The sequence below is a fragment of the Emys orbicularis genome, chromosome 3 (genome assembly GCF_028017835.1).
Source record: "Emys orbicularis isolate rEmyOrb1 chromosome 3, rEmyOrb1.hap1, whole genome shotgun sequence".
NCBI classification, from domain to species: domain Eukaryota; kingdom Metazoa; phylum Chordata; order Testudines; family Emydidae; genus Emys; species Emys orbicularis.
The window spans coordinates 8,163,861-8,191,372 of NC_088685.1; the positions used below are offsets into that span (position 1 = coordinate 8,163,861).

The window sequence follows — 27,512 nt, forward strand, 5'->3', positions numbered from 1 at the left end:
AGTTTGATCAGAGCAATTTTAAGATCCCACAGGTTGAAAGTTTGCCCTTTACAATGTAAAGGTGAATATCAAATCAATAATTCAATATAGCATGTCTTTATGACCCTCATCCTCATGATCATGTCTTTTTATGGTTTGTTTGCTCCTTATGATAAATAATACTCTTTATACAGAATCCTAAGAACATCCATCATATATGGAAAACACAAATCAGTTATTTAATTCCCCACCCCAGGCATATTTTATAAGGCCAACTGAATTCAGACAAAAGGTGGTCATAGGAAAGTAGGGGTTGCCAGTGCAGCAAGTTGAAGGTATATCATGCATGCCTGCATTTGGTCATAAGTAAAATTAGGCTGACCACATAAAGCTAGTCCCCCAAGTGTTGCTTGTCCAAATCGCAAATCCTTCATGCAATTGTATAAGATGATCAGTTTTTAATTCAGATGGGGCCCAAGACTAGAATGGGGTATTTTGACTCAAATATGTGGTGGTAGTAATAATTTGTAAATCTGTAGTGCCATTTATCTAAGGATCACAACATGCCATAAAAAGATGGGTTACTATTAGTATCTCCATTTTTACAGGTGGGGAACTGAGGCATGTAAAGTTTAAGTGACTTGTCCAGCGTGTCACAGCGAGTCAGTGGCAGAGACAGGAATAGAAAATCTGATTTATTGACTGCTATTCTCTGTTCTGACTGCTGGACCATGCAGCTTTTATCAAGTCCTTTGATAGAACTGCCCTGCAGAAAGCTATGCATGTCTAATGAATCCTGTCAGTTCCTCAGGTTTGTAAGTACCACACAAGGAGGTGTCAGACATTCAATAGTGAATCAGAATGCCGATGATTTTGACTGTACAGCTCCTTTTAGTAAATGTCTTTGTTGTTTTATAGCTTAGTAAGGTGTCATTTTTGCCTTGTCTGACTCTATTGTTCTTTTGTAGGCATGGCAGAGTATCAACAGGGCAGAGGTGATGAGAGAGACTGATGCTTATCCAAGTCTCTTCCAGCTTGTTTTCAACTATGGCTGTTGATTCTGCATATTCATTGGATGGTAATACAGGATGTCAAGAGCAGCAGTAAGAGGTCGACTTGATCCCATTGTGTTTTTGTCGCCATGACAACACCACACTACTAGCAACAGCCAGTTAACCAGCGATCAAGGGAGGAGTTCGATGATTGATTCTAATTGGACCAAAAGTTGCATTTGCAACAAAAAGGCTGGAGGCAGCCATCGTCACGACAAGACGATGAAATTTCCATTCTATTGGCCCCTTATTAAGCAGGCACAATAACATTTTCTTTCAGAGACTTGCTAATAAAAACTGTTTTGGTTATGGCTACTGATCCAACGTGATTGGGCGCGCACCGACTCTCAGACTCATGACTGGGTATACCATGTTGCGGAATGGGGGAGTGGGGAATGGCGGCCAACCCTGGGTGTTACGATGGTCCAGTCGGATCCGGCTCACCTGGCTTAGCTTTACCCTGTTCATCATCCTCGTCTTCTTCCCCCTCATCGCCCACTACTACTTGACCACCATTGATGATGCGGATGATGCCGGCAAGCGCATCTTCGGCCCCCGCACCGGAAATGAGCTGTGTGAGGTGAAGCATGTCCAGGACCTGTGCCGCATCCGTGAGTCAGTCAGCGAGGAGCTGCTCCAGCTGGAGGCCAAACGACAGGAGCTCAACAGCGAGATCGCCAAGTTGAACCTGAAAATCGAAGCCTGCAAGAAGAGCATAGAAAACGCCAAGCAGGATCTCCTGCAGCTGAAGAATGTCATCAGCCAGACTGAGCATTCCTACAAAGAACTGATGGCTCAGAACCAGCCAAAGCTCTCCTTGCCAATCCGGCTGCTGCCAGACAAAGATGAAGCTAACTTGCCTTTGCCAAAATCCAACAGGAACTGCAGGCTGCACAACTGCTTTGATTACTCACGCTGCCCACTGACATCTGGCTTCCCAGTGTATGTCTACAACAGTGATCAGTACCCTTTTGGTAGCTCTTTAGACCCTTTAATTAAGCAAGCCTTTGAGGCAACTGTCAGAACTAATGTTTATGTTACTGAAAATGCAAACATTGCTTGTGTGTATATAATTTTAGTGGGGGAAATGCAAGAGCCCATAATGCCAAAACCTACTGAACTAGAGCAACAGTTGCACTCTTTGCCATATTGGAGGACTGATGGACACAACCATCTCATCATTAATTTATCGAGGAAATCGGAAACTCAGAACTTCATCTATAACATCAGCACAGGGCGTGCCATGATTGCCCAATCCACCTTTTATGATGTACAGTATCGGCCAGGTTTTGATATGGTGGTATCGCCTCTAGTCCATGCAATGTCCGAACCCAACTTCCTAGAGATCCCACCCCAGGTGCCAGTAAAGCGAAAGTACCTATTCAGTTTCCAGGGAGAGAAAATAGAGTCTCTTCGATCCAGCTTGCAAGAGGTTCGTTCGTTTGAAGAGGAAATCGAAGGCAATGCCCCAGCTGACTATGATGATCGGATCATTACCACCTTGAAGGCTGTCCAAGACAGTAAGTTGGACTTTGTCTTGGTGGAATTTACTTGTAAGAACCAGCCTAAGGCAAGTCTGCCCACTGAGTGGGCCCTTTGTGGAGAAAGGGATGACAGATTAGAGCTACTGAAGCTATCTACTTTTGCACTGATAATCACACCAGGGGACACCCATCTATTGATCTCTGCTGGGTGTACCATGAGACTCTTTGAGGCTCTGGAAGTCGGAGCCATCCCAGTGATTCTTGGAGAGCAAGTTCAGCTGCCCTATCATGATGTGATCCGGTGGAACGAGGCAGCCTTAATCATACCAAAGCCACGTATCACAGAAGTGCACTTTCTTCTGAGAAGCATTTCTGACAACGATCTCCTTACCATGAGGAGGCAGGGCCGCTTCTTGTGGGAGACCTACTTCTCCACCTCTGACAACGTGTTCAGCACAGTCTTAGCCATCATAAGGACTCGAATTCAAATCCCGGCTGCTCCTATTCGAGAAGAAACTGCAGTGGAGATTCCTCACCGCTCTGGCAAAGCTGCTGGTACTGACCCCAACATGGCAGACAATGGTGACTTAGACCTGGGGCCTGTGGAAACAGAACCACCTTACGCATCTCCCAAATACCTTCGCAATTTTACTCTCACAGCAATGGATATCTACAGGAATTGGAATTCAGCTCCAGGGCCTTTCCACCTCTTTCCACACACACCCTTTGATCCCGTTTTACCTTCAGAAGCTAAGTTCCTTGGGTCTGGGACTGGATTTCGACCAATTGGAGGAGGAGCAGGTGGTTCTGGGAAAGAGTTCCAAGCTGCCTTGGGTGGCAATGTCCCAAGGGAGCAGTTCACAGTAGTCATGTTAACCTACGAGCGGGAGGAAGTGTTAATGAACTCCCTAGAGAGACTCAATGGACTCCCTTACTTAAATAAAGTTGTAGTAGTGTGGAACTCCCCCAAACTTCCGTCCGAAGACCTCTTGTGGCCAGACATTGGTGTCCCAATCATGGTAAGAAATACCCAAATGCTTAATTTGGTTTGACATTTTTACAGTGGGAAATAACGTAGACATTTTTATCAGTTCTGTAACTTGGCGCGTCTGCCTAGTCATCCAACGTTGTGCTGAAGTTTGTTGTTATACTGTGGGCTTCAAACTGCTGTCAGGACCAGGATTTTCAAGAATAGGAGAGCCTAAAGTTAGGCTCCCGAATAAGTGACCTGCTTTCCAAAGTGCCGAGTACCTAGTGGCTCCCATTGAAGTAAATGGAAGATGCTGGGTGTTTGGCACCTTTTGGAAAAACAAGTTGCATATACAGGAGCCTAAATAGGAATTTAGGAGCCTGAAGTTAAATTCCTGTTTTTGAAGATCTTTCCTCCAGCTGTTTGTTCATCACCGCTGTTGTTTGAATCAGTCATGCTTAGAGGACAAATAAAAGAATAATGCTTTACAAATGTTAATTTAAAAAAGAGGGGGAGGGGGAGGAAGATGGCACTTAAATGCACAAACTAAATGTGGGTTTTGTGCCAGGGCAGTTCTGAATGTAATAGCACTTTAGAGTGATGAGGGCATTATGCTGCATGCAAAAAGATTCATTGATTTAATATTGATTTTATTATTATTTCTGACAAATCCTGCTGCATGTGTTTAAAAACCTTTAAGGTCCAGGCAGAATAAGGAGAGAAAATTGCTCAGATAATTGCAAAATAAGCTTTCACATTAGTCCTCTCCAGTGCTTGCATTTTGGGAAATTCTTGCAACAGTTCTGCTTAAGTGTTAACCCTTTCATAGCTGGGCAGTGGGGGGTGGAAATTTTTCTCTTTTGACTTGCTAATGGGTGTCATTTGTGAAAGAAAAAATGTTTTTCTCTGGATCAACCTCTTTTCTATATTATTCCTGCCATTTTTCTCTCCTTGCAAATATTATTTTATTTATTACTGATGCAGTGCCAGAGGCCTGTTTGCACTTTACAGACCATTAGAGGACAGGGATCCTGGTGTGACAGATTTACAGTCTAAGGGTACGTCTATACTTACCTCCGGGTCCGGCGGTAAGCAATCGATCTTCTGGGATCGATCCCGGAAGTGCTCGCCGTCGACGCCGGTACTCCTGCTCCGCGAGAGGAGTACGTGGAGTCGACGGGGGAGCCTGCCTGCCGCGTCTGGACCCTCGGTAAATTCGAACTAAGGTACTTCGACTTCAGCTACGTTATTCACGTAGCTGAAGTTGCGTAGCTTAGTTCGAAGTGGGGGGTTAGTGTGGACCAGGCCTAAGGCAGTGGTCATCAATCAGTCGATTGCGATCGACTGGTCGATCCTAGAGGATCTCCCAGTCAATCGTGATCTCCGGCGGTGCAGCGTGGCTGCCGCTATAGCAGACTCCCTGCCTACCCCGGCCCCACGCCACTTGTGGAAGTGGCCAGCGTGGCCGGGGGGACAGGGGTCTCCCTCCACGCATTGCCCCTGCCTGCAAGCACCGCCCCTGCAGCTCCCATTGGCCGGGAGAGCTGCGGGGGCGGTGCTTGCAGAGAGGGGCAGCATGTGGCACCAATTGCCACACACACACACACCCCCCGCAGGGGCACGTTGGCCCCTTCTGGGAGCAATGTGGGGCCGGGGTAAGCAGGGAGCCTGCCTTAGCCTCTCTGCGCCCACCACCGACTGGGAACCGCCGGAGGTAAGTGCTGCCTGGCGGGAGGCCGCACCCCAGTCCTGAGCCCCCTCCCAGAGCCAGCACGCTATACCCCCTTCTGCACCCTGAACCCCCTCCTGCATCCCAAGCCCCAGCCCTGACCCCCCTCCCAGAGCCAGAACCCCAAACTCTCTCCTGCACCCCAACACTCTGCCCCAGCCCTGACCCCCCTCCCAGAGCCAGCACCCCATACCCTCTCCTGCACCCCAACACTGCCCCAGCCAGAGCCCCCGCCTGGACCCAAACTTCCTCCCAGAGCCCGCACCCCCTTCCGCACCCCAATCCCCTGTCCTAGCCCAGAGCCCCCTCCTGCACCCAAACTCTCTCCTAGAGCTTGCACCCCTCACCCCCTCCCAAACCCCTACCCCAGCCCGGTGAAAGTGAGTGAGGGTGGGGGAGAGCGAGCGATGGAGAGAGGGCAGGGGATGGAGCGAGCAGGACGGGGCTTTGGGGAAGGGGCGGGGCCTTGGCTAAGGGGCGGGGTAGATCCTGGGTTGCCCTTAGATTCAAAAAGTAATCTTAGGCGTAAAAAGGTTGGAGACCTGTGGTCTAAGGAGTAAAATGTTCATAAATCCTTTTTGAAAATGTACCTTATATACTTAGGGGCCTGAGGGCTTGTCGAGAGGAACAGTTAGGCTATGTCTACACTACGCATCTTTTAGCGACACCAGCCGTGCTGCTACAGCTGTGCCACTAAAAGGTGTGCAGTGTAGCCACTCTTTGTCGGCAGGAGAGAGCTCTCCTGCCGACAAAAGAAATTCCGCCCCCAACGAGCGGCGGTAGCTTTGTCGGCAGGAGAGCGTCCCTGTTCGCACCAGCGCTTTTCGTCTATAAAACTTCTGTCGTTCGGCGGCGGGGGGCTTCACATCCCTGAACGGCAAAAGTTTTACCGACGAAAGTCCAGTGTAGACAAAGCCTTAAGGCTTGGCTACACTTGCAAGTCAGAGCGCACTAAAGCCACCCAGTGTGCTCTAACTCACTCCCCGTCCACACTGGAAAGGCATGTAGAGCGCTCTGACTCCGTGGCTAGAGCGCTCCTGGTACTCCACCTCGGCGAGAGGAATAACGTCTGATGCGTCTTGGCTGAGACGCCCCAGCGTCAATGTGAATGAGGTGTTGCATTACTGTGCTCTGATTGACTTTCAGAAACGTCCCATAATCCCCTTAAGTCAAGTGGCCACTCTTATTGTTGTTTTGAACTCGGCTGTAGGAATGCGGATATGCCCTTTCAAAGCTCCGTTTCTGACAGCCGGCATGCTTATCTGCTCCAAGAAAAAGCAGACATTACTTAGGAATGTTGCTTGCTGTCAGTGTGAGAGAGAGAGAAGGGGGAGAGGGGGGTCTGAACTTACCAGAGAGCATGCTGACACACTCTCAGCACCCCAAAAACCCACTCTCTCTCCCCCTACATACACACAACACACTCCCTGTCACACTCCACCCCACCCCCCGCATTTGAAAAGCACGTTGCAGCCACTTGAACGCTGGGATAGTTGCCCATAATACACCGCTCCCAATGCCGCTGCAAGTGTCGCAAATGTGGCCACGCCAGTGCGCTTGCAGCTGTCAGTGTGGACAGACTGCAGCGCTTTCCCTACTGCGCTCTCCAAAGGCTGGTTTAACTCAAAGCGCTCTACATCTGCAAGTGTAGCCAAGCCCTTAGTTTGCAGAGAGCTGGGGGTTGAATCTACCCCGCAGTAGCTTGCCATAGGCTGCGTGAACCCTGCTGACATTCATTAACAGTTTGTTAATGGGCTTTGATGTAGTCATTTCAAAGAGGACTAGATCAGAGCCCATTAACAAACTGTTAAGGAGCATCAGCAGGGTCCACATGGGCTGTCAGTTCGTGCAGGCTAATGTGGGGTAGATTCACACTCCAGCTTGCCACACATCTATTGTTCATGTACACGAGCCTTAAGTCTCATTGAAAGTCAATGGGACTCTTAATAGTGTGTAAACTTAAGTACGTGTGTAAGGCCAGGTCTACACTAAAAAGTTACGTCAACCCAGCAACATCACTCGGGGTGTGAAAATCCCCCGGGTAGATGGCGCTAGGAAGAATTCTTCTGTTGTCCTAGTTACCACCTCTCAAGGAGGTGGATGAGCTACAATGACAGGAGAACCCCTCTTGTCGCTGCAGTGAGTGGCTACGCTGAAGCGCTACAGCTGCAGTGCCGCTCTAGCAGTTTCAGTATAGACATAGCCGAAGTCTTTGGAGGAGGAGGCCATAAATTAGAAGAATATTTTTGTTTCAGAGTAGCAGCCGTGTTAGTCTGTATCCGCAAAAAGAACAGGATGCATCCGAAGAAGTGGGCTGTAGCCCACGAAAGCTTATGCTCTAATAAATTTGTTAGTCTCTAAGGTGCCACAAGTACTCCTGTTCTTTTTGAAGAATATTTTTGAACTTCTTAGCCAGTCTGTTTCCTGACTTCATATTTAACTCACATTGGGAGTCTGTCACAGTAGTTAGCTTTATAAAATCCCCCTTCTTCTGTGGGGCTAATGAAATAAGAGCATAAACCCAGCCAGCTAGCTGGAATTGAATCTCAGACGTTAAAGGTGGAGGAGGAGGGGAGAACCTATCAAGATGTATAGTTCATCCCTTTACAAGGGAAGAATATCCAAGAATATTGGATTTTCAGTTTATGAAGCAGCGTAGAAATTCTTTACTGCGGTCTATTGAGCATATAGCCCAGTAAATTCAGAGAACCAAGAATTGGCCTTAATTTAAATTACAGGTAGAAAATTGTGGTTTTTAAAATGTCTCTCTTCCAATGCAAGCAATTACTAGCACTGTATGACTGCTAGGAACAGAGCAATAATGCAGCTGTGCCAAAGCGATCACTGATCAAAGCACCTAAAACCAGAAGGCTATTGAAGTAAAGTAAATTACAGTGTAATGAGACAGAATGCAGCATGCCTAGTATATCCTGGGCTGAAAGTCTAGCCACTGATAACCTTGAACTAGAAGTCAATGGGTCAGCACATATTACAGGATGAAGGAAAGCATCCTGAAACCTGTGCATGCAGTGCAGATAATTGGTAATGTTTGCTTCCATGTTGTGTTTTGTCACAATTGGTTGGGAGATCCTTCCCTCCCAAATGATCCCAAAATCTCACCAGTAGTGCTGCTAGAGCAGAGTAAATAATTGATGGTGAATAATTTGCTGTGATATTTTCTGCTTGCAGGAAGAAGTTGCCATGTCCTTGAATTTATTCTGTCATTTATTTTTTTTCCTGTATGGTTTGATCACAAACAGTTCATTGAGTATTTGATACGTGGTGTTTGAGCTGTACTGCTTAGCTGTGGTTGGTCTCACAAAGTCACGTGGTATAATTTGTTTCCCAGTGGAGTGTAATTTACAATCAAGAGCAAGGCTTGAAGGAGCCTCTGGGGCTTTGAATCTTTCATGGAGAGGGAGAAGGTAAACAAAGTTAAGAAACACATTTTACTTTTAAACCTCTTCCTTTCTCTCTGAGCCATATATTCCATGTCTGAAGCAACATTCCTAGAAAAATCTGGCTACTGTGAGGTCTATAGGCTGTGTGCAGAGCTGAAATTATATTTTTACCTAGTCTCAGTCATAGAGAGTAGGGGTGTATGCACTGTATGTTCCCATTTGGAAAGGATGTGAGCAGATCCCCATGTAATTTAAGTGTGTCTGTGCAAGGGCTCTGGTGGGGACTTGAGAGATTGAGCCCTCTCGCATGTCAAAATAGTTCCCCATCCCATGTAAAAATATCATGTAAGAATTCTCATGTATGTGAGTGTAAAATATGCTTCCTTCGAGCATTTGTATGAGTAGAACTGTGAATTCGCAGAATTTTCATTGAAAGTGAACTTGGAGGGGTGTGAATTTGCCGTTGCAAATGCGTCTAAAAATTTGATTATATTCAAACATTTTTCTGCATTGTTTTCCCAGCTCTGGATATCATGCTGTCTTTAGCATTAGGCGTTATCCAGCAAATTTGTCTGATTCATTTGGCTAAAGCCTAGTTTGCAAGAGGGATTAAATCTTTCTGGCAGCCATCAGCACTGATTCAGCTCTACTGCATTAGCAATGTTGGGACCCCTAGTGTAGACAGCTCCTGCAGTTGCCACAATTTTTAACACCATGTCAGTTGCACTTAGCCACAGAGAATGCAACTGCTATTTCTCTGCTTCGGGAAAAAGGGGAAAAAATAAACATATTCAAATTAGATCTCCTTTATTGGGAGACACGGATCATTCCTCTGACTTTAGGTAAGGAGCAGCCACTCTGTGCCATTCAGTTAACTCCTTAAACAGGGACAAGTAAATAACTTTTCTTACAGGTGGAACAAAAGCTAAGAACACAGGAGAGAGAGAGATTGATGATGAGTTAGCTTTCACGTTCTATCCATGCCCCACATTCATGGGTGTGCGCACACATCCTGAAAAGATTCCCTAACGCAGAAAAAGAATTTGTCATTAAGGACACAGTATTGCCGAGGTTGTAGAGGAGGTTCCCAACTTCCCCTTTCAGGATCTCCCCTCTCAGGAATCCCTAAACAGTGAACGGCAAGGAATAACATTCCCTGCTTTGCAATTCCCTGAGAGCCCTTTTCACCCAGACAAGTACAGGTTAAGGGGGAAAAAATAAACCATCTCAAAAAGACAGGCCACCCACCCAACCCTTGCAAATAGTAATAAAAACCAGGGAGTCAACCTGAACCTGAGATCTGATTCAGAGAGGTTTTTTAAGGGAACCCTGTTATGCCAAGTAGAGGACTGCCCATGGAAGGAAATTAAAACTCCCAGAACACCTCCCTCCCCTCTCCGTCTCCTCCCAGTTCCGTCTGAGTGCTATTGTCCATCAACTCAGGCCTCAGACTTGGTGGGTGAGACAGGCGAAGTGTGGAACACTGGACCTTTTGTTTTCACTTGAGGCAGTAAGGCTCCACTGCACTTTGTTTCTGGCTTTGTGTCCCTGGCACTGAAGTTCCTCCCTGCTGCCACCACAGGGTAAGTTATTCTGTTATGCTGGGGGGAGGGGCACCTGGAGGGGAGAGGCCTGAAGGAAGTAGGGGCTGGGGTTGAAGGAGGGACTCTGGGGGGCCTGAATGAAGGAAGGGAGTGGACTGAGGGGGCTAGGGAAGGGAGTTCAGTCTGAAGGGGTTGGGGTTCTGTAGCAGTTCTTGTATGACTAATGACCCCATTGTCACTTCACCTCTCTGGCTGGGCCTAGAACATCTCCCCGCTGCCCACTATGCAAGAGGAGGTTTTTTCCACAATAGAATTATCGCATATTGCTTGATATATATGTGTGTGTGTGTGTGTGTATATATATATATATATGTATATATATACACTCTCTCTCTCTCTTTCTCTCTCTCTTTTAAGATTTGCAGTTCCATGGTGTAGAATCTTCTATTGTTAAAATAGGCAAAGAAATATTAGGGGGGGGGGAACCCTAAGGCCTATTGCTGTCCTTTGTTACTTCTTTGGGTTCCTTTATTTCAATGTCAAGTACTTAATAACTTTCTCTTTCATTCTTAATCTTACAAGACTGTTGGAATGTTTTCAGTTGCATTAAATCTTTGAACTGATTGGCTTATACAAGTAGAACCAACTAAACACAGTCCTTTGCTCTTGCCCTACTGCTGGCCCAATTGCAGAATCATTCCCAGCCCCAAACTGAGGCTGTTCCTACCTAGTCCCTGAGGTGTGTCCTTGAGAACTGTCCCCACAGGAACATAGGCCCTAACTCCATTTTCCTTCCACTGATGACCACGATACACTGGGGATATGACCATCAGGCTACACATTCAAACGGAAGACAGCCTTCAAGCAACTATGGGTAAGATTAAAAAAAAAAAAAAATCCTGTGAGGAAATTCTTTTCATTAAACTGGACCAAGAATTTCTACTTGTAAAGGTGGTAATTGCAGGATTGTTATGATGGGAATACACGCATCAGATTTAGAGCGGCACATACAAAGACATCGCCCAGATGTTACTCAAGAGAAGCAAGCCACAAGTGAGACAAGTTCACATGATGATGATGATAATCCTAACCTTCTGTGCAAAAGAATTAATCTGCCCTTAAACCAATGTACTCTAGATTCTATGTTGAAAAGCGAGGTGATAAAAGTGAAGATTGTGTCTACTTCGCCTGAAGCTTGCCTTGAATTAGTAACAGTGAATGGTAGACCTTTTAAGTTGATGCAAGTTTCAGGCTTCTGAAGAATTCTTAACTCTCTTCTTGAAGGTTTTGGCAATAAACTGTTAATAAATGCTGAAAATATTCAAGACAAATTTATTGCCCTTGCATCCTGAATATATCACGAAATTAAGCAGGCGGTCAAGGGCAAGTTTATTTCTTTGAAAGTTGATTGTGTTACTTGTTTTGGTAGATCTGTTCAGGAGTTAATATGCTGTATATTACAGATGGAAAACTTATTTTGCGCACACTTGTTATGAAGCAGATCCCTGAGAGGCACACTTCTGAACACCTGAAGGCATTGATAATCATAAGCTGTAATAGAATTTATCTGAAGCAGATCTATAGCGTTACCACTGATAATGCCGCTACTACTATGGTCAAACCTGACAAGTGTGTGATTGCAAATCAGGAAGGAGAGTGGGGAAAAAAGATGAATCTGATAACGAGAGTGAAGAGGAAGAGGAAAATAATGAGGACTTTCTTGTGGAAAAGAGACTCCAGGAGATGTTACACAACAGGACCAGTTTCAGGTGACTGAAGAGAGAGAATTCAACATGGCTGGTGGTGTTGCTGTTCTTCATGGAGCCTGCTGTTCTGCTCATAGCTTGCAACTTGCTGGTGAGGATGCTATGAAAGAACGCTTTGTGAACCATACAGATGGAAAAGCATATCTAGTTTGCAAAAGGCTTAGGACCCCAGCAGTTATGGTGATTATGAAAATGCATAATTTAAAGAAGCCAATCCTAGATTGTCAAACTAGATGGCATTCCACATGTGATATGCTTGAAAGACTCAGAGAACTCAAGGATTTTTGTGAGGATATGGCAGCCACTTCTGCAAACCAAGACCTTTATATGAGTGATGGGAAATGGAAGGCCACCAAAAGTATTATGGCAGCACTAATGCCTGCTAAATTAAAAACAAAGGCATTTCAATGAGAAGAACTTACTCTGAGTGATTTTTACAGAGCCTGGCTAAAATGCTGACTAGACACATCAAAGTTGTTTTCTTTGCCTTTTACTGAATCACTTTTCACCTCAATGAAGATCCATGAGAAAATGTTGTTGGACAGTGATGCATTTCGATCCTGCATTTACCTGGACCTCATCTGCTTCTCTCAGATGAGGACAAAGAAAAAGTTAAAATTCATCCACCTAATATGGGCTAATTGGGAATTACTACAATCTGATATTCCAAATGATGAACTGACCGATTTTCAGTCAGACATGTTTGGACAGTCAGGTGATGACCTTAAGCATGTGAGAAGTCCAAGAGACAAATTTTGGTCAAAGTAAGGTCCTTCCTGGATTCTTTTATTGATAAGCCTCATCTCAATAAAAGTGAAAGTATTCTTCACTACTGGGAGCAACAAAGAATGAGACCTGAACTATATAAATTGGCATGCATCTGACGAAGTGAGTATTCACCCACGAAAGCTCATGCTCCAATACGTCTGTTAGTCTATAAGGTGCCACAGGACTCTTCGCTGCTTTTACAGATCCAGACTAACACGGCTACCCCTCTGATGTTGTGTTTGCTGTTCTTGCTGCGCAAGTCAGTGTAGAAAGGGCATTTTCTGGGCTGAAATATGACTGACAGAGTTCTGGAAGATGTTGTACTAGTGCATGCAAATAACTTGCTTAAAAAAATAACTTTTCTACAGTGAGAGAAATATTTATCATTGTAATCTTTTGCTAGTGTTTACACTGCAAGCATACAAGTGTGTGACATTAATCTGCAGGAAATGTATCTGAACTGGTTCAAAGTGGTTGAACTGGTTACCAGACCACCATTCTAACTTAGTGTCTGAACCAGAACCAAACTAGAGAATTAAGAAATACTGAAGAACCTGAACTGGAACTGAACCAAAATTTTTAACGGTTCAACTCTTGCTCCAGACCAGACCATCTGCGTACTCAATGCCTTGAACTGATCCTCTTTTTCTGATCACTAGAACACCTTCACACTCTTTGGTAGCATTGTATATGAAAATTAATATAGACTGGATACTGAACAAACCAAGCAAGTGGTGTTTGCAATGTTTCAAATGTGGTCCTCCAATATTGGCACATGCTCTGGCTTGCGTAATCCAGCTCTGCTCACCACATATCTCCCAGATCTCAAGCAGGTTGCAAAGGCTGTTTTCTGTCCAAGAACATGGCGGAGAGGAAAATAGAGATGGACTTCAGTTCCCCTTTCTCTTCCAGTGTGCTGTTAATTCTGAAAAATTAAAAGACATGGAACACATTGGATTGAGCAGGCATTAATTAGCCTTCCGAAAAGAATGGTCACTGTTTGCTTTAGAAAGGGGTGGTTAGCCAGTTTTGGAGATCCCCAGGTTTTGGTGGGCTAACCCCAAAGGCCCAAATATAAATGAAAATGATGGTTAAACCTTGGACTAGCTTGCAGACAAACAGCCACCAATTCTCTAAGGCAGCAATTAAGTGATCGATTTCCCCTTTGGAAGTATACTTGAAACCAGAGGACCAGAATTTAAGATGGGAAAGCAGAGTATGACTTGCAGCCTTCTCAGTTAAACTTTTTACCCCATTGTTTCTCAACCTGTGAATCATGACCCCCAGTGGGGGTTGTGAAAGGCAAGCAGGGAGGCCACCAGGTGTTGACAATTTTATTACAATATAAAACAAAGAATGTGTCATTCCCTCCACTCCTTGCACATCCTTATTCTCAAGTTCCAGTATTCTCTGTCAACCTGTGAAACATACAAAATTATATAGGCTTATCGTTATCCTTGATTTTTTTTTATAGTAAATGTTAAGGGGGTCGTGAAAATGTTTTACTTTGAATAAGGAGTCGCCAACGTGAAAAGGTAGAAAAACACTTTTACCCTAGTGTATTAACAGCCTCAAGGATCTTACCTCACCAAAGGTCATTGGAGAACCAAGCAGCCCATCTCAAAATTCCTGAAAGAGTAAAGTTGCCCCTGCTTTGTTAATCACCTTGCTGTGTTATTGAGTTTAACAGTAATCTCTGGTGGGCTCCAAATAATGTTGGTTTCAATTATTTTTTTATTTTATTTTAATTTTGGTCATTAGAAACCTACTTGGATTGCAGCAACTGGTTCACTGCGAGTTGACTCCTGTTGGTCTGATCTTCTATGAGGGAATACTTCAGCGATGTATCTTGAGAGGAGTACTTGAATGGCTAGAACCTTTCACCTCTTGGTTATCAGTTCCAATCCAGACCAGGCCATTAGCAATAGTAATTTTCTAACCATTTGATGGCTGCTTAGTGGTCTGTGTGAAAGGCTTAGATCAGTGGTTTTCAGCCTGTGGTCTGTGGACCTCTGGGGTCCACACACTATGCCTAAGATTTCCAAAGGGATCCACAGCTCCATTTGACATTTTTAAGGGGTCCGCAAATGAAAAAAAGATTTGAAAACTACTGGCTTAGACTCAGTCCAGTTCCCATTGGCCAGGTACCTACATTATTATTTATGTATTAAAATAGTATTAATCATGTTTGTTATAGTAGTGCTGAAAGACCAACCAAGAATGGGCCCACATTGTGCTAGGTGCTGTACAAACAGAGTTCAGGGCAGGGACTGTCCACTAAAACTTACAATCTAAATAAACGAGACAGGCACAGGGCAGGGGTGGGGCAGAACACACAAGCAGAGTAAACAATGATGGCAGCCATAGAACCTCACGATTTTTGGAGGTGGGGGCTAGCTAGGAGGCTTCTAGAGGTTCTAACCCTATTGTTCTGGGCACCGTAGAGATAGAGTAAAAGGCAGATATGCTCTGAAGAGCTTACAGTCTACATTCTGCGCCCCTCTAAAAGTTTGGTTGTGTTACCACGTGTGGATTTTGGGCCAGGTCCATCTCTGTCACCGACAATATCTACAACCCTCTACTCTGTTCAGAGCCAGTTTAGCGTAGCACCTCTCCATGTGCCACAGCAGTGACTGGTAGAGCCCTGCAGTGGGAAAGGGATCCCGCAGGACCTGCTGCCATAATAGCGGGAGCATGTAAAATGTACTTTGTTGCAGGCAGGATTGGGTGGGCAAAAAACACAGACTGCGGTAATTTGCGGGAAAACTCTAAATCTTTTTAAATAAAGGTTTAGATACTTAAATTTAAACAAAAGATAGAAAGAGGTTTGATGTCTATTATGACAGGAGTTAAAGTATTTTTTTACATGGTTTAAGAAAGATTTGTTTTCTTCTTTGAGTGGTAAAAATTTGTGTCTGAATTTTGTTATAAAAATACATTAACAGACTTTTTTTGTTTGTTTTTTTAGTAGCATGAGGGAACCTGTCTCGTGGGATTTGCAGGATCTAAGGTTTTTGCGGGTGAGAGCGGGATAAAAATGCAAGAAACAATGCAGGAGCGAGGTATGGCGGGGTGGGACAGAAGCGGGATTAGGCCCATGTACTAATATTTTTGCAAATTACTCACTCGTTCTCTGAGATTATACCCTGATCATAAATAGCTTTTAACGCCCGTCTCTTCTTGTGAATTTCCAGCCCCTCCCCTCCCCCCCAAGGAATGATCAGCATTGTGCAGACTGGTCCTATTCATAGTAGAGCGGCGGCTATCCTAGTGCGACAGCATTCTTCTTTCCCCTCTTCCTCTTGGGTTTTTGTGTGCACTTGTAGGCATTTATGAGCAATTTAGCTGCGTTCACTGCTGATGCCAGCTACTGTAGCTCTTGTCAGTGACTAATCCTTTCCCTCAGCTTTGTTATAGAATAAGTAGCTAGCTTTGATCTGTGCACCTAGTTCCAGTGGCATAATGTCCTTTTCCCTCTGGCTCAGTGGCTGGCCTGGAAAATGTATTCAGTTTAGATGCTAGTTTAAAAAGAAATAATCCCCTGACAATTTCTAATCCAGAGGCGTCACTACAACGACAAATCTATCTGCTTGGTCACATTGACCCTCGCAATGGCACTTGTTAAACTGTAGGGGGAAAGATTTCCAAACCTCTTATTCAGAGAATCCCTGTGCCAATGCTGCATACTATACAGTGCAGTTGTTGTAATACTGACATTTTATACCTACAGCACAATTCTGCCACAAGGATATTAAAGTGCTTTGCAAATTACATATAGGCAACACCACCGCCTATGTTGTACAACAAGGATGGATGCAGATTTTGGCCAAGAACAAAAGGGGTGAAACTTTACTTCTTTAGCTGCCATGATGTCTTTCATGGACAGACCTCACCTAACCTTGCGGAGTGTCTCTCTACTCTGGAAAAATGGCTGTAGAACTGGCCTTGTAGGGTTCCGTGTTCATCTTTCAGTGACTCCAGATCAAACATGCTTCTTTGACAAGTAAGATGCCAGCCCTGCAAACTCAACCGGGGTATGAGACGGATGTGCTCTTACTGGCTTGCACATCATCACTAGTAACTCTTACCAAAGTGAAGTGTGTTATATAGGCCAATTGAGGTGAGGAACTTAAAGTAAAATAACTCAGTCTAGGTCAGTCACAGTGAGTCAATGACAGAAGTGTTCCAGGAGTCCTGATTGCACTATTAGGTCAGTTTTTTGACTGTATCACCTTTAGACTTCTTTGTAGCCTTGCATAAATACCCAGCTAAGTCCCTGATTCAGCAAAGTACTTAAACGCATGACTAACTTGAAGCATGTATGTAATCTCATTGAGTTTGCTGGGACTGCTCCCATGCTGAAAGTTAGATGTGTGCTTAAGTACTTTGCTCAACCAGGGCCTTAAACTGGGCTTTTGCCCTCCTGCTTTGGAAAAGCTGATCCCACCCTCTGAATGAAACTAGTTTTAATCTGTTTCTTGTTCATGTGTGAGAAATCAAAGCCCAGTAGAATGTGTGAAGAAAGAGGTTGTGTAAACATAGAGTACCTTTCCATTCCTTGGAGGTAGGGCAGTGATGTCAAAGGGTTATTTGAGTTTTATTCCCAGCTTTGCCACTCTCACCCTGCAAGATCTCGAGCAAGTAACTTAAAGCACAGCTTTACTCCAAAAAGTGGTTTTGTAATAACACCTGTAGGCCAGAAGCCTTATTATTTCTATTAGTGTGTGATCAGGAAAGAGCCCAGCTTATGTGCCAGATCCCAGGCTGCACGAGCAGGGTTGGTAGTTGGGAAAACTAGCTTTTCGCTTGTAAACTGAGCAGTTGTGGTCTAGAGTCACTTACGGAACATGGACTAGACAATGCCTTTTTTAAATTGTCATTTCGGAGTAGATCCGCACTTGTACCTCTCCTTTACCCATTTGTAAAATGGGGATAATACCCTTTCCCTACTTCTGCAGAGGTGTGGTCCTTGCTTAAAAGTTTGTAAAGACCTTGAGATCATCTGATGAAAGGCAGTCTAGAAATGAGTAGCATTATTACCTTTACATTTGTCTGTTCCTTTGTTGTGTACAGCGCTACCAGCTGCACACTGAGAGAACACAGTGCTGCCATATACATCAGATTAATTCCTCTCAAATCCCCATTAGTTTACTGTCTTGATTTATTTTTAAAGGCTCCACAGTGGACAAGGAAGAAACAAAGCAGACACTTACTCTACCTGAGCTGCAAAAGTCCAGGTGCTTGTCACTACAGGGCTTAAGGAAATGGGCAGTGAGGCATGAATGTACACTGATAATTTAACAAGCTGCACTGACGTTTTAGGGATACATCCACTGAGCATTAAGCCAAATGTCCTTCAGCATCCCAGTGCTGCTGCCTAAAATCAGCACTTAATTCTCTTGCATGCCATATGCTCTTTTTGGATATCTTTGCATAGACACGTATGTGTATATTACTGTAGTTTTGGTTCTCAGAAATCTGACTTGAAATTGAACTGCAGCTAACAGGATCGGTAACCCAGAGGGGAGTAATAATTGCTGAGATGGTGCAAAAGGAGTACTGGGGAGGAAGACTTCATGGCAGGTTCTTGCATATAAATCCAGACATTCTCTCACATGTGGAAGCCTAGTGTTTGTACTTAGGAAGTAGTAGCAAGTGTCGGGTCCCTGGGGAGTAATGTGCAGTCTGGCATCCAGTATTAAAGGCTATATAGTCTTTATATTTTAAAAGCAGTCTCTGCTCTTGCGCACAATATATCACAATTGCTTGCTATAGAACAGGAGAGGCACTGTAGGAAATTAAACTTGAATCGGAGTAGGGGCAGAAACCGCATTGTTTACCCTCTGCCGGATGTTGTACTGTTTTAGAGATTGTGTGTGTGTGTGTGTGTGTGTATGCATATTTAAACAGCTAGAGGACATTTTACACCCTTCGGTGAACATATGCAATGGAATGTGGAACAAAGGCCTAATCTGTGTGTGCATTTGCTCCATCTTTTCTCCCCTCCCTTTCCCCACTCATCTTCTCTGTCTCCTCTGCCTGCCCAGTTTTTTTTACTGCAGCTAGGTGTGGCGACACCCAAAGCATGTTCTGAGGCAGGGTGGTCTTGTGGCTAAGGCACAGGTCTGGGATGTCTGGGGTTCCCCTCCCACCCTTACCACAGACGTCTGTGGGCAAGTCATTATAGACAAGAGGTGTGAATGGTGCTTTACACATTGTGTAAAGACGCAGTCCCTGTCCAAAGATGATTAAATATGATACAATACAAGGAACAATGGACAACCTTCTACCGGGGTTGCCATGGCCTGGGATGGGTCTGAGGATGAGCTATCAGTCCCTGTAAAAAGAATGTTCCAAATGGCCAGCATAACACACAGCCTCTGACCACCAAACTCCTCCTACTTGCCTTCTCATGGCAGAGATGTTCCAAACAAAAAGTGGGAGGGAAAGGGAGGGTGAAAGGCAAATGCCTGATGCCTTAAAACCAGGCTGCTGAGGGCAGGTGGGGCCAGTTAGCCATGGCCGGCAAGTCACCGAGGAGAAGGAAAACTCCAGTTTAAACTCTCTCGAGATGAGAGAGAATGTTTAGAGTTCTGGGCAGTGGCAGTACTGTGATGGAGCTCTGGAGAGACCAACGAAAACTCCTGAGAACCAACTGAATGGCATAGGACTCCAAGAGGGGGCAAGCAGCTCCGAAGCTGCAGGTCTGGCTGGCAAGGCCTGACAAGACACCTAGATCATGGCACTAGGTGACCCACTGGATCTTTGTTCTTTTCAGCTTGCACTTCACTGGCAAGAGTAGTTAGCTCTTTTAAGGGATGGCTAGTCCGGTCTGTGTCACCCCACCAGGGACGCTCACAAATGGTGGGAGAACTGTTCAGCCTTTGGGTGGGAGTTCATCTGTCTCAAACCTGACAGCCCCAGGCCAGTAGGATGGCCAATGCCCGGTTGTCTCCATAGAGTTGGGGAGAATAGCCCAAAAGGTGAATCACCAGACAAAAAAAATAGATTTGTGAAACAAAGGCTTAACAAATCTTTGCAAGTTGCTACTCTTTGTGCTGTCCTTACCAAGTGAAGGCATGGAGTTGGCTGAGATGATGGTCTGAAGAAACACCGATACACGCTCTGGCCTCCTGCACCCGTGCTGCCTGAGAACTGGGTCCTGGAATCATAGAATCATAGAATATCAGGGTTGGAAGGGACCTCAGGAGGTCATCTAGTCCAACCCCCTGCTCAAAGCAGGACCAATTCCCAACTAAATCATCCCAGCCAGGGCTTTGTCAAGCCGGGCCTTAAAAACCTCCAAGGAAGGAGATTCCACCACCTCCCTAGGTAACCCGTTTCAGTGCTTCACCACCCTCCTAGTGAAATAGTGTTTCCTAATATCCAACCTAGACCTCCCCCACTGCAACTTGAGACCATTGCTCCTTGTTCTGTCATCTGCCACCACTGAGAACAGCCGAGCTCCATCCTCTTTGGAACCCCCCCTCAGGTAGTTGAAAGCAGCTATCAAATCCCCCCTCATTCTTCTCTTCTGGAGACTAAACAATCCCAGTTCCCTCAGCCTCTCCTCATAAGTCATGTGCTCCAGCCCCCTAATCATTTTTGTTGCCCTCCACTGGACTCTTTCCAATTTTTCCACATCCTTCTTGTAGTGTGGGGCCCAAAACTGGACACAGTACTCCAGATGAGGCCTCACCAATGTCGAATAAAGGGGAACGATCACATTCCTCGATCAGCTGGCAATGCCCCTACTTATACAGCCCAAAATGCCGTTAGCCTTCTTGGCAACAAGAGCACACTGTTGACTCATATCCAGCTTCTCGTCCACTGTGACCCCTAGGTCCTTTTCTGCAGAACTGCTACCTAGCCATTCGGTCCCTAGTCTGTAGCAGTGCATGGGATTCTTCCGTCCTAAGTGCAGGACTCTACACTTGTCCTTGTTGAACCTCATCAGGTTTTTTTTGGCCCAATCCTCTAATTTGTCTAGGTCCCTCTGTATCCGATCCCTACCCTCTAGTGTATCTACCACGCCTCCCAGTTTAGTGTCATCTGCAAACTTGCTGAGAGTGCAGTCCACACCATCCTTCAGATCATTAATAAAGATATTAAACAAAACCGGCCCCAGGACCGACCCTTGGGGCACTCCGCTTGAAACCGGCTGCCAACTAGACATGGAGCCATTGATCACTACCCGTTGAGCCCGACGATCTAGCCAGCTTTCTATCCACCTTACAGTCCATTCATCCAGCCCATACTTCTTTAACTTGGCAGCAAGAATACTGTGGGAGACCGTATCAAAAGCTTTGCTAAAGTCAAGGAATAACACATCCACTGCTTTCCCCTCATCCACAGAGCCAGTTATCTCATCATAGAAGGCAATTAGGTTAGTCAGGCACGACTTCCCCTTGGTGAATCCATGCTGACTGTTCCTGATCACTTTCCTCTCCTCTAAGTGTTTCATAATTGATTCCTTGAGGACTTGCTCCATGATTTTTCCAGGGACTGAGGTGAGGCTGACTGGCCTGTAGTTCCCCGGATCCTCCTTCTTCCCTTTTTTAAAGATGGGCACTACATTAGCCTTTTTCCAGTCATCCGGGACCTCCCCCAATCGCCATGAGTTTTCAAAAATAATGGCTAATGGCTCTGCAATCTCATCCGCCAACTCCTTTAGCACTCTCGGATGCAGCACATCCGGCCCCATGGACTTGTGCACGTCCAGTTTTTCTAAATAGTCCCGAACCACTTCTTTCTCCACAGAGGGCTGGTCACCTTCTCCCCATACTGTGCTGCCCAGTGCAGCAGTCTGGGAGCTGACCTTGTTCATGAAGACAGAGGCAAAAAAATCATTGAGTACTTTTCCACATCCTCGGTCACTAGGTTGCCTCCCTCATTCAGTAAGGGGCCCACACTTTCCTTGACTTTCTTCTTGTTGCTAACATACCTGAAGAAACCCTTCTTGTTACTCTTAACATCTCTTGCTAGCTGCAACTCCAAGTGTGATTTGGCCTTCCTGATTTCACTCCTGCATGCCTGAGCAATATTTTTATACTCCTCCCTGGTCATTTGTCCAATCTTCCACTTCTTGTAAGCTTCTTTTTTGCGTTTAAGATCAGCAATGATTTCACTGTTTAGCCAAGCTGGTCGCCTGCCATATTTACTATTCTTTTTACACATCGGGATGGTTTGTTCCTGCAACCGCAATAAGGATTCTTTAAAATACAGCCAGCTCTCCTGGACCCCTTTGCCCTTCATAAACAACAAGGAGTCTGGTGGCACCTTAAAGACTAACAGATTTATTTGGGCATAAGCTTTCGTGGGTAAAAACCTCACTTCTTCGGATCATTCAAGGTGAAGTTGCATGTTAACATCCCTGAAGTCATAGGACTACAAGGGGAGCTTAAATTCATAACTTTGCTAGACACTCAAAAAACTAAAAATCATGGTCTTAATAAAGACACTGGATTTATGGCTTATTACAACAGTGTCTTTAAGACCATGACTTTTAGTTTTTTGAGTGTCTAGCAAAGTTATGAATTTAAGCTCCCCTTGTAGTCCTGACTACAAGCATGTTAACAGGCCACTTCACCTTCACACATGCCTTCCCCCATCCTGAAAACCTCAGGGGGGAGAGACAGGCAAGGGGGGGGGGGGCCGCAATCAAAGTTGTGACTCAAAGGGGGGGGCTCAAAAAGTGTGAAAACCTCTGTGATAAACTGTCTGTTCCATCTTGCACTTAGCTGTGATGCCCCGAGTACTTTTCCCAGAACTGAAGAAGAGCTCTGTGTAGCTCGAAAGCTTGTCTCTCTCTCACCAACAGAAGTTGGTCCAATAGAAGAGAGAATTATAGATAGCTGTCAAATACCGGAACCCATTTTAGGAAAGAAGCAGTTGGGTTTTAGAAAAGGAAAAGAGAGCACAAGATGCTATGTTCATTGCTAGACAATTAGTGGAAAAGAAGCTGGAGGGAAATCTTTTGCCTGGATGGGCCTTACTTGAGTTGGAGAGAGCATTCAACAGAGTACCTAGACAACTGCTACGATTCTCTGAGATAGTGGAGGACCTTGCCCAGATGGTGATGGCCTTGTCTGAGGATTCCATGACACAGGTACGGACGCCCCTCAGCAAAACAGAAGGTTTTGAAGTGAAGGTTGGGCTCCACCAGGGATCGGTGCTTAGTCTATTACTAATCATAATTGTGATGGACTTCATAAGTAAGCAAATCCAAATGGAAGGTGGTACAAAGTTGATCTCTGCAGATAATATTGCACTAATGGCCATTGGGGAGGAAACTTTGGTCCAGACAGCGGATGCCTGGAACAGAGAACTAACAAACTATGGCTTCAAAATGAATAAAGAGAAGACTGGAGTTATGTGGGTGACTCACAGGGAACCAAAACATTGAGGGCCAGCACCTAAATCAGCTCTCTGTGTTTAAATACTTTGGGGGTTGGTTGGTGGCAAATGGAGAAATCGACAGAGAACTGCAAATAAAGCTTTTGGGCACGCGGGAAGTCTGGCCCAAAGTAAGTGGAGTAATTTCTGATAAATGGACATCCAGGCTACTTAAGGGACAACTATACAAAACCATGGTAAGACCAGCTCTTCTGCCCAGATCAGAGACATGGGCAACCAGAGAGAGACACTTGAGAAGACTTGAAGCCATTGAAATAAGATGTTTGAGGGCAGTAAGGGCGGTGATATTGCTGGGCCATGTGTGGAATGAAGTCATTAACAGTGAGACCAACATTGGTGGCATCTGAGAGAAGCTGCAAGAGAGGAGGCTGAGATGGTATGGGCATATATGAAGGATGGATGAAGGGAGTCCTGTTAAGAAAGCATTTGAGACTAGAGTTTGCAAGCAGAAAACAAGAGAACAGCCAAGAAAACGGTCGACTGCATACAGGACAGAGTGGATATGGAGTAAAAGTTGGACAGGCCAGCTTGGAAAAGAGTGATCCGACCCCAGCCTGCTGGATAAAAGGAAAAAAGAAGACAAGGAAAGATGGACAGTCCCGAAGGCAAAGGAGAAGGAGGGAGGTTTATGTGCACTAAAAACATGATGTACATTGCTCATTCTTTTTGATGCTGTTAGTTTGCCTTGGGAGCATTGGTTATAGTTAGGATGAAATTATATAAACCCTCCATAAAAGCCACACTTTCAAAGGAGGTGAGGGGGGAGGGATAGCTCAGTGGTTTGAGCATTGGCCTGCTAAACCCAGGGTTGTGAGTTCAGTCCTTGAGGGGGCCACTTAGGGATCTGGGGCAAAATCAGTACTTGGTCCTGCTAGTGAAGGCAGGGGGCTGGACTTGATGACCTTTCAGGGTCCCTTCCAGCTCTATGAGATAGGTATATCTCCATATATTATGCCTGCATACAGGATTGGGGAGGAATTTTTGGGGTAGGGGATGGAGAAGTGGAGCATGTGGGAGGTACTTGGCAACGATACAAAAGGGATGTGAAGGGGAAAGGAACTAGCAGATGCAGGGCTCAAGCAGGAGATGAGAAGAGAGGCGCAGAGAGGTGTGTAGCACCTGGAAGTTGAGGATATGGAGTTTGAATTCAATTCAAAGCCAGTGAAGGGATTTAATCACCCTGTGCTTGGTCTACTCCTCTGTAGAATGGGGCTAATAGTAGCCTCCTGGGACTATGTGGAGGTTAGTTAACATGTTAAATGCTTTGAGATCCTTGGATGGAAGATGCTTTTGTGGTGTTTGTTTCCCAGATCTGTTTGCACACTGGCTGGCAATGACTGTGGCATGACACCCATGATAGTGTTTACCTCCTGGGCTCTGGCTCTCTTACCCAAATGATATCTGTCTGTGCCTCACTGAGAAGACAGATGGATGCTCTCCCTCTTGTTCTTGATGAATGTCTTTTCTCCAGTTTTTCTTGAAATAATACTCCTCTCTTTGTTAACAATAAGGCATGAGAAATCTCCTGCCACCCTGTGAATACAGAGCAGTCCCTTTTTCCCCCCAAAGGAACATTCACTTCCTTTCTTTCCTTAACTTGGGAGGAGGGAATCATACTACACAAAACTTAATCAACAGAGAGGTGATTAAGTAGCTTGATTCAGAAGCAAGGGCTTGTACATCCCATGCTGCTGTGGCTTTAAAGCTAGTTAGGAATTGTCCACACGTGCTGCAACAACACTTCTGATTGCAGTGTAGACATACCACTAGTTTGGGATGAGAGAGTTTAGAAGGAGCCGGATATATTACTGGCTTGACAGGCTTTATTAACTTATGTGGTTAATGCAGCAATTCAGACCATACTCCTTTATAATAAGCTACTGACCTTTCTCTTCTCTGTTCTGAATTCAGGTGATCGAATGGGGATAGGTTTCAAAACATGGGAAATACTGGGTTGGATTTTTAGCACTGGAGATGATTCTTAGTCAATAGGGAATTTTTTTTCCAATTAAAATTGTATTTGGTTTAACTGTGAGATTCATTATTTCAAGCACAGTGGGGTACTAACCTCCAAGCCATTCCATGTGTTGTGGCAAAGTTACTTTAATGAGTTTAATCATCCCAAACAGCTACCCCTTTGTTAATAAATGTCGTATCCCATGTTAAGTGGCATTTGTTCTCCCGTTTTTAAAGTGGATTCCAAAAAATGTTTAAATGTCCCAGTTAATATTTGCAGTGTTGTTGTAGATGTGTTGGTCCCAGGATATTAGAGAGACAAGGTGAGTGAGAGTGTTTTATTGGACCAACATTTGTTGGAGAGAGAGAGACAAGCTTTCGAGCTACTCAGAACTCTTCTTCAGGTCTCAGTAGACCCATACCCGAAGAAGAGCTCTGTGCAGCTCTAAAGCTTGTCTCTTTCACCAATGGAAGTTGGTCCAATAAAAGATACTACCCCACCCACCTTGTCCCCCAGTTAATATTAAAAGCCTCCAGGTCAACTTAATTTGGGAAAAAAGTAGACACACCCCACTGCAATCTCATGGCTCCATAAGTCTGATCAAGGTCTTCTGCCGCTCCCCCTATCTGTCTGTTTGAATGGAGGAGCAGGAGGTATTTGGAGTGCAACACTAAATTAAGAGCTGTACTTGCAGTGAGACCTGCAAAGGAAAATCTTCTCTCTAAACAGAATGAAAATCCCTTGAGATGCATTGAAGCAAAATGGGGCTCGTACCCCTGTTCGTTATAAGCTGGTTCCACTATGTCTAGCAATATGACTTATTGATATAGGGTGTTTGCTGAGCCGAGGTGGTGTGATTGGTGAAACTGCCTTTCTCATTTATTTGATCAAGATCTGGAGCGCTGTTCTGACCTCTCATATTTGAGCTGATGGAAATAGCTTCCTTCCATTTGCTGCCCTCATCCATATTGTAAAGCAGAAGATAAAATACTGATTAAGGAAGCGTGGTAAGCATTTGCTAGTCCCCTTCTCCTAATGTTTCATACGGGAGCCCACATCAGTAGATCATGCACTGAGAATGGACTTTCTGGCAGAAAACAGTCTATTCATTCTATCCAGACTCTTCAAACCCTTTCAGTGAGATCTTACCTCTTTTACTGAAGGAGGCTCCCAAAGAGCTTTACAGTCTTAACAAACTTAGCGGTCAGAGTCAAGTGATACTGTTGAGTGCTTTGTATCAGCTCATTGTTGGCCCCAGAATTTTGTACAGAATTTAAACCTTAATCAAGCCTATATCCTCTTTCACACGCCATCCATTAGAAAATAAGACCCTCCAGTTGTGAACTTGATGTGCTATTGTCTTCCTGAGTTTGCAGAGAGCCTGGGAAACAGCAACGAGAGCTGTGAACTGCCTCCAACTCCATTATTTATAGTGCTATGATAATTCTGAAACCTAACAATTATACACCCAAAGTGTCAGTATTATTAAATTTTAGGTGGAACTCGTGTGAAGTACCAGTCCTTTTTTTCCTTCATTCTCTGATTCACAGTCAAGTTGATTTGCAACTTACACACAAAGATCATTTTATACACCACCGAAGTACAAGCTCTTCTAGAATGTGACAATGCAACTTGAACAATGAACAGTAACATTAGGCAACAGTTTAGGATGGAAAGTGAAGAATATCTTAAACAACTGGAATAGCAAAGGGAATTCAGCTAGCAGAATGTAAACAAAATAGTTTTAAATTTGGTCAGGACACTCTAAGATCTTTGTTGCAAGTGATCAGAAACTCATGTCTCACCAAAGACAGCACCTCCTGCAGCACAGTGATTCCGACCACCATGCTGGGGCATCGATTCAGCATTGGCTCAATGGGAAGAGTGCTCCCTACTGTATTGCCACTAAAAGCTAAAACCCTACCAGAGCAAGGCATGACGCTGCACGCGCTTCTCCCCGAGGGAGAGGATGGGAGAACAAACAGGTGACAAGTGTAATCACATTGCTTAATGCACTACTGGAAAGTGCTCGGCTATTATGGTGATGAGTACCATATAAGACGCTATATAGAATCGAATAGCTAGGAGGTCTCCCATTCAAGAACTTACCCAGCTGAGGCAGCTTAGTTGGTGAGCTCTAACACAGTCACAGCACGAGATTGTGCGGGTGTTGGCCATAGACGTATGTCAGCTTTCTTTGTGCCTCCCCCAAAACAATAACCCGAACACATTCAACTGGTGAAATGTACCCAATTTAACAAATTTAAAATAATTGCATCTGCTCTGCCAAAGGTTTTATTTTACTGCTGCTGTGGAAATCCTGCTGTACAGATACCTAGTAACGGAGAAGGAGCCTGCCGAAGAAATAATTGCACAGTAGTACCGAGGATTTGCACTGAAGAAAGCCTCTGGTGATTAAACAGCAGGGCAGTCAGCCAAAGAGCCC

At 44.9% G+C, this 27,512-nt stretch overlaps 1 protein-coding gene across 1 annotated transcript in view; it reads left to right on the forward strand.

Moving 5' to 3' along the window:
- Positions 1-1,299: 1,299 nt before the first annotated feature.
- EXTL3 (exostosin like glycosyltransferase 3) overlaps positions 1,300-27,512 on the forward strand; it is a 64,632-nt gene continuing 38,419 nt past the window's right edge. Inside the window, exon 1 of the mRNA XM_065401846.1 lies at positions 1,300-3,534. Within this exon, the coding sequence (XP_065257918.1) occupies positions 1,387-3,534 (2,148 nt within the window). The 5' untranslated portion in view covers positions 1,300-1,386. The remainder of the gene's footprint in view (positions 3,535-27,512) is intronic.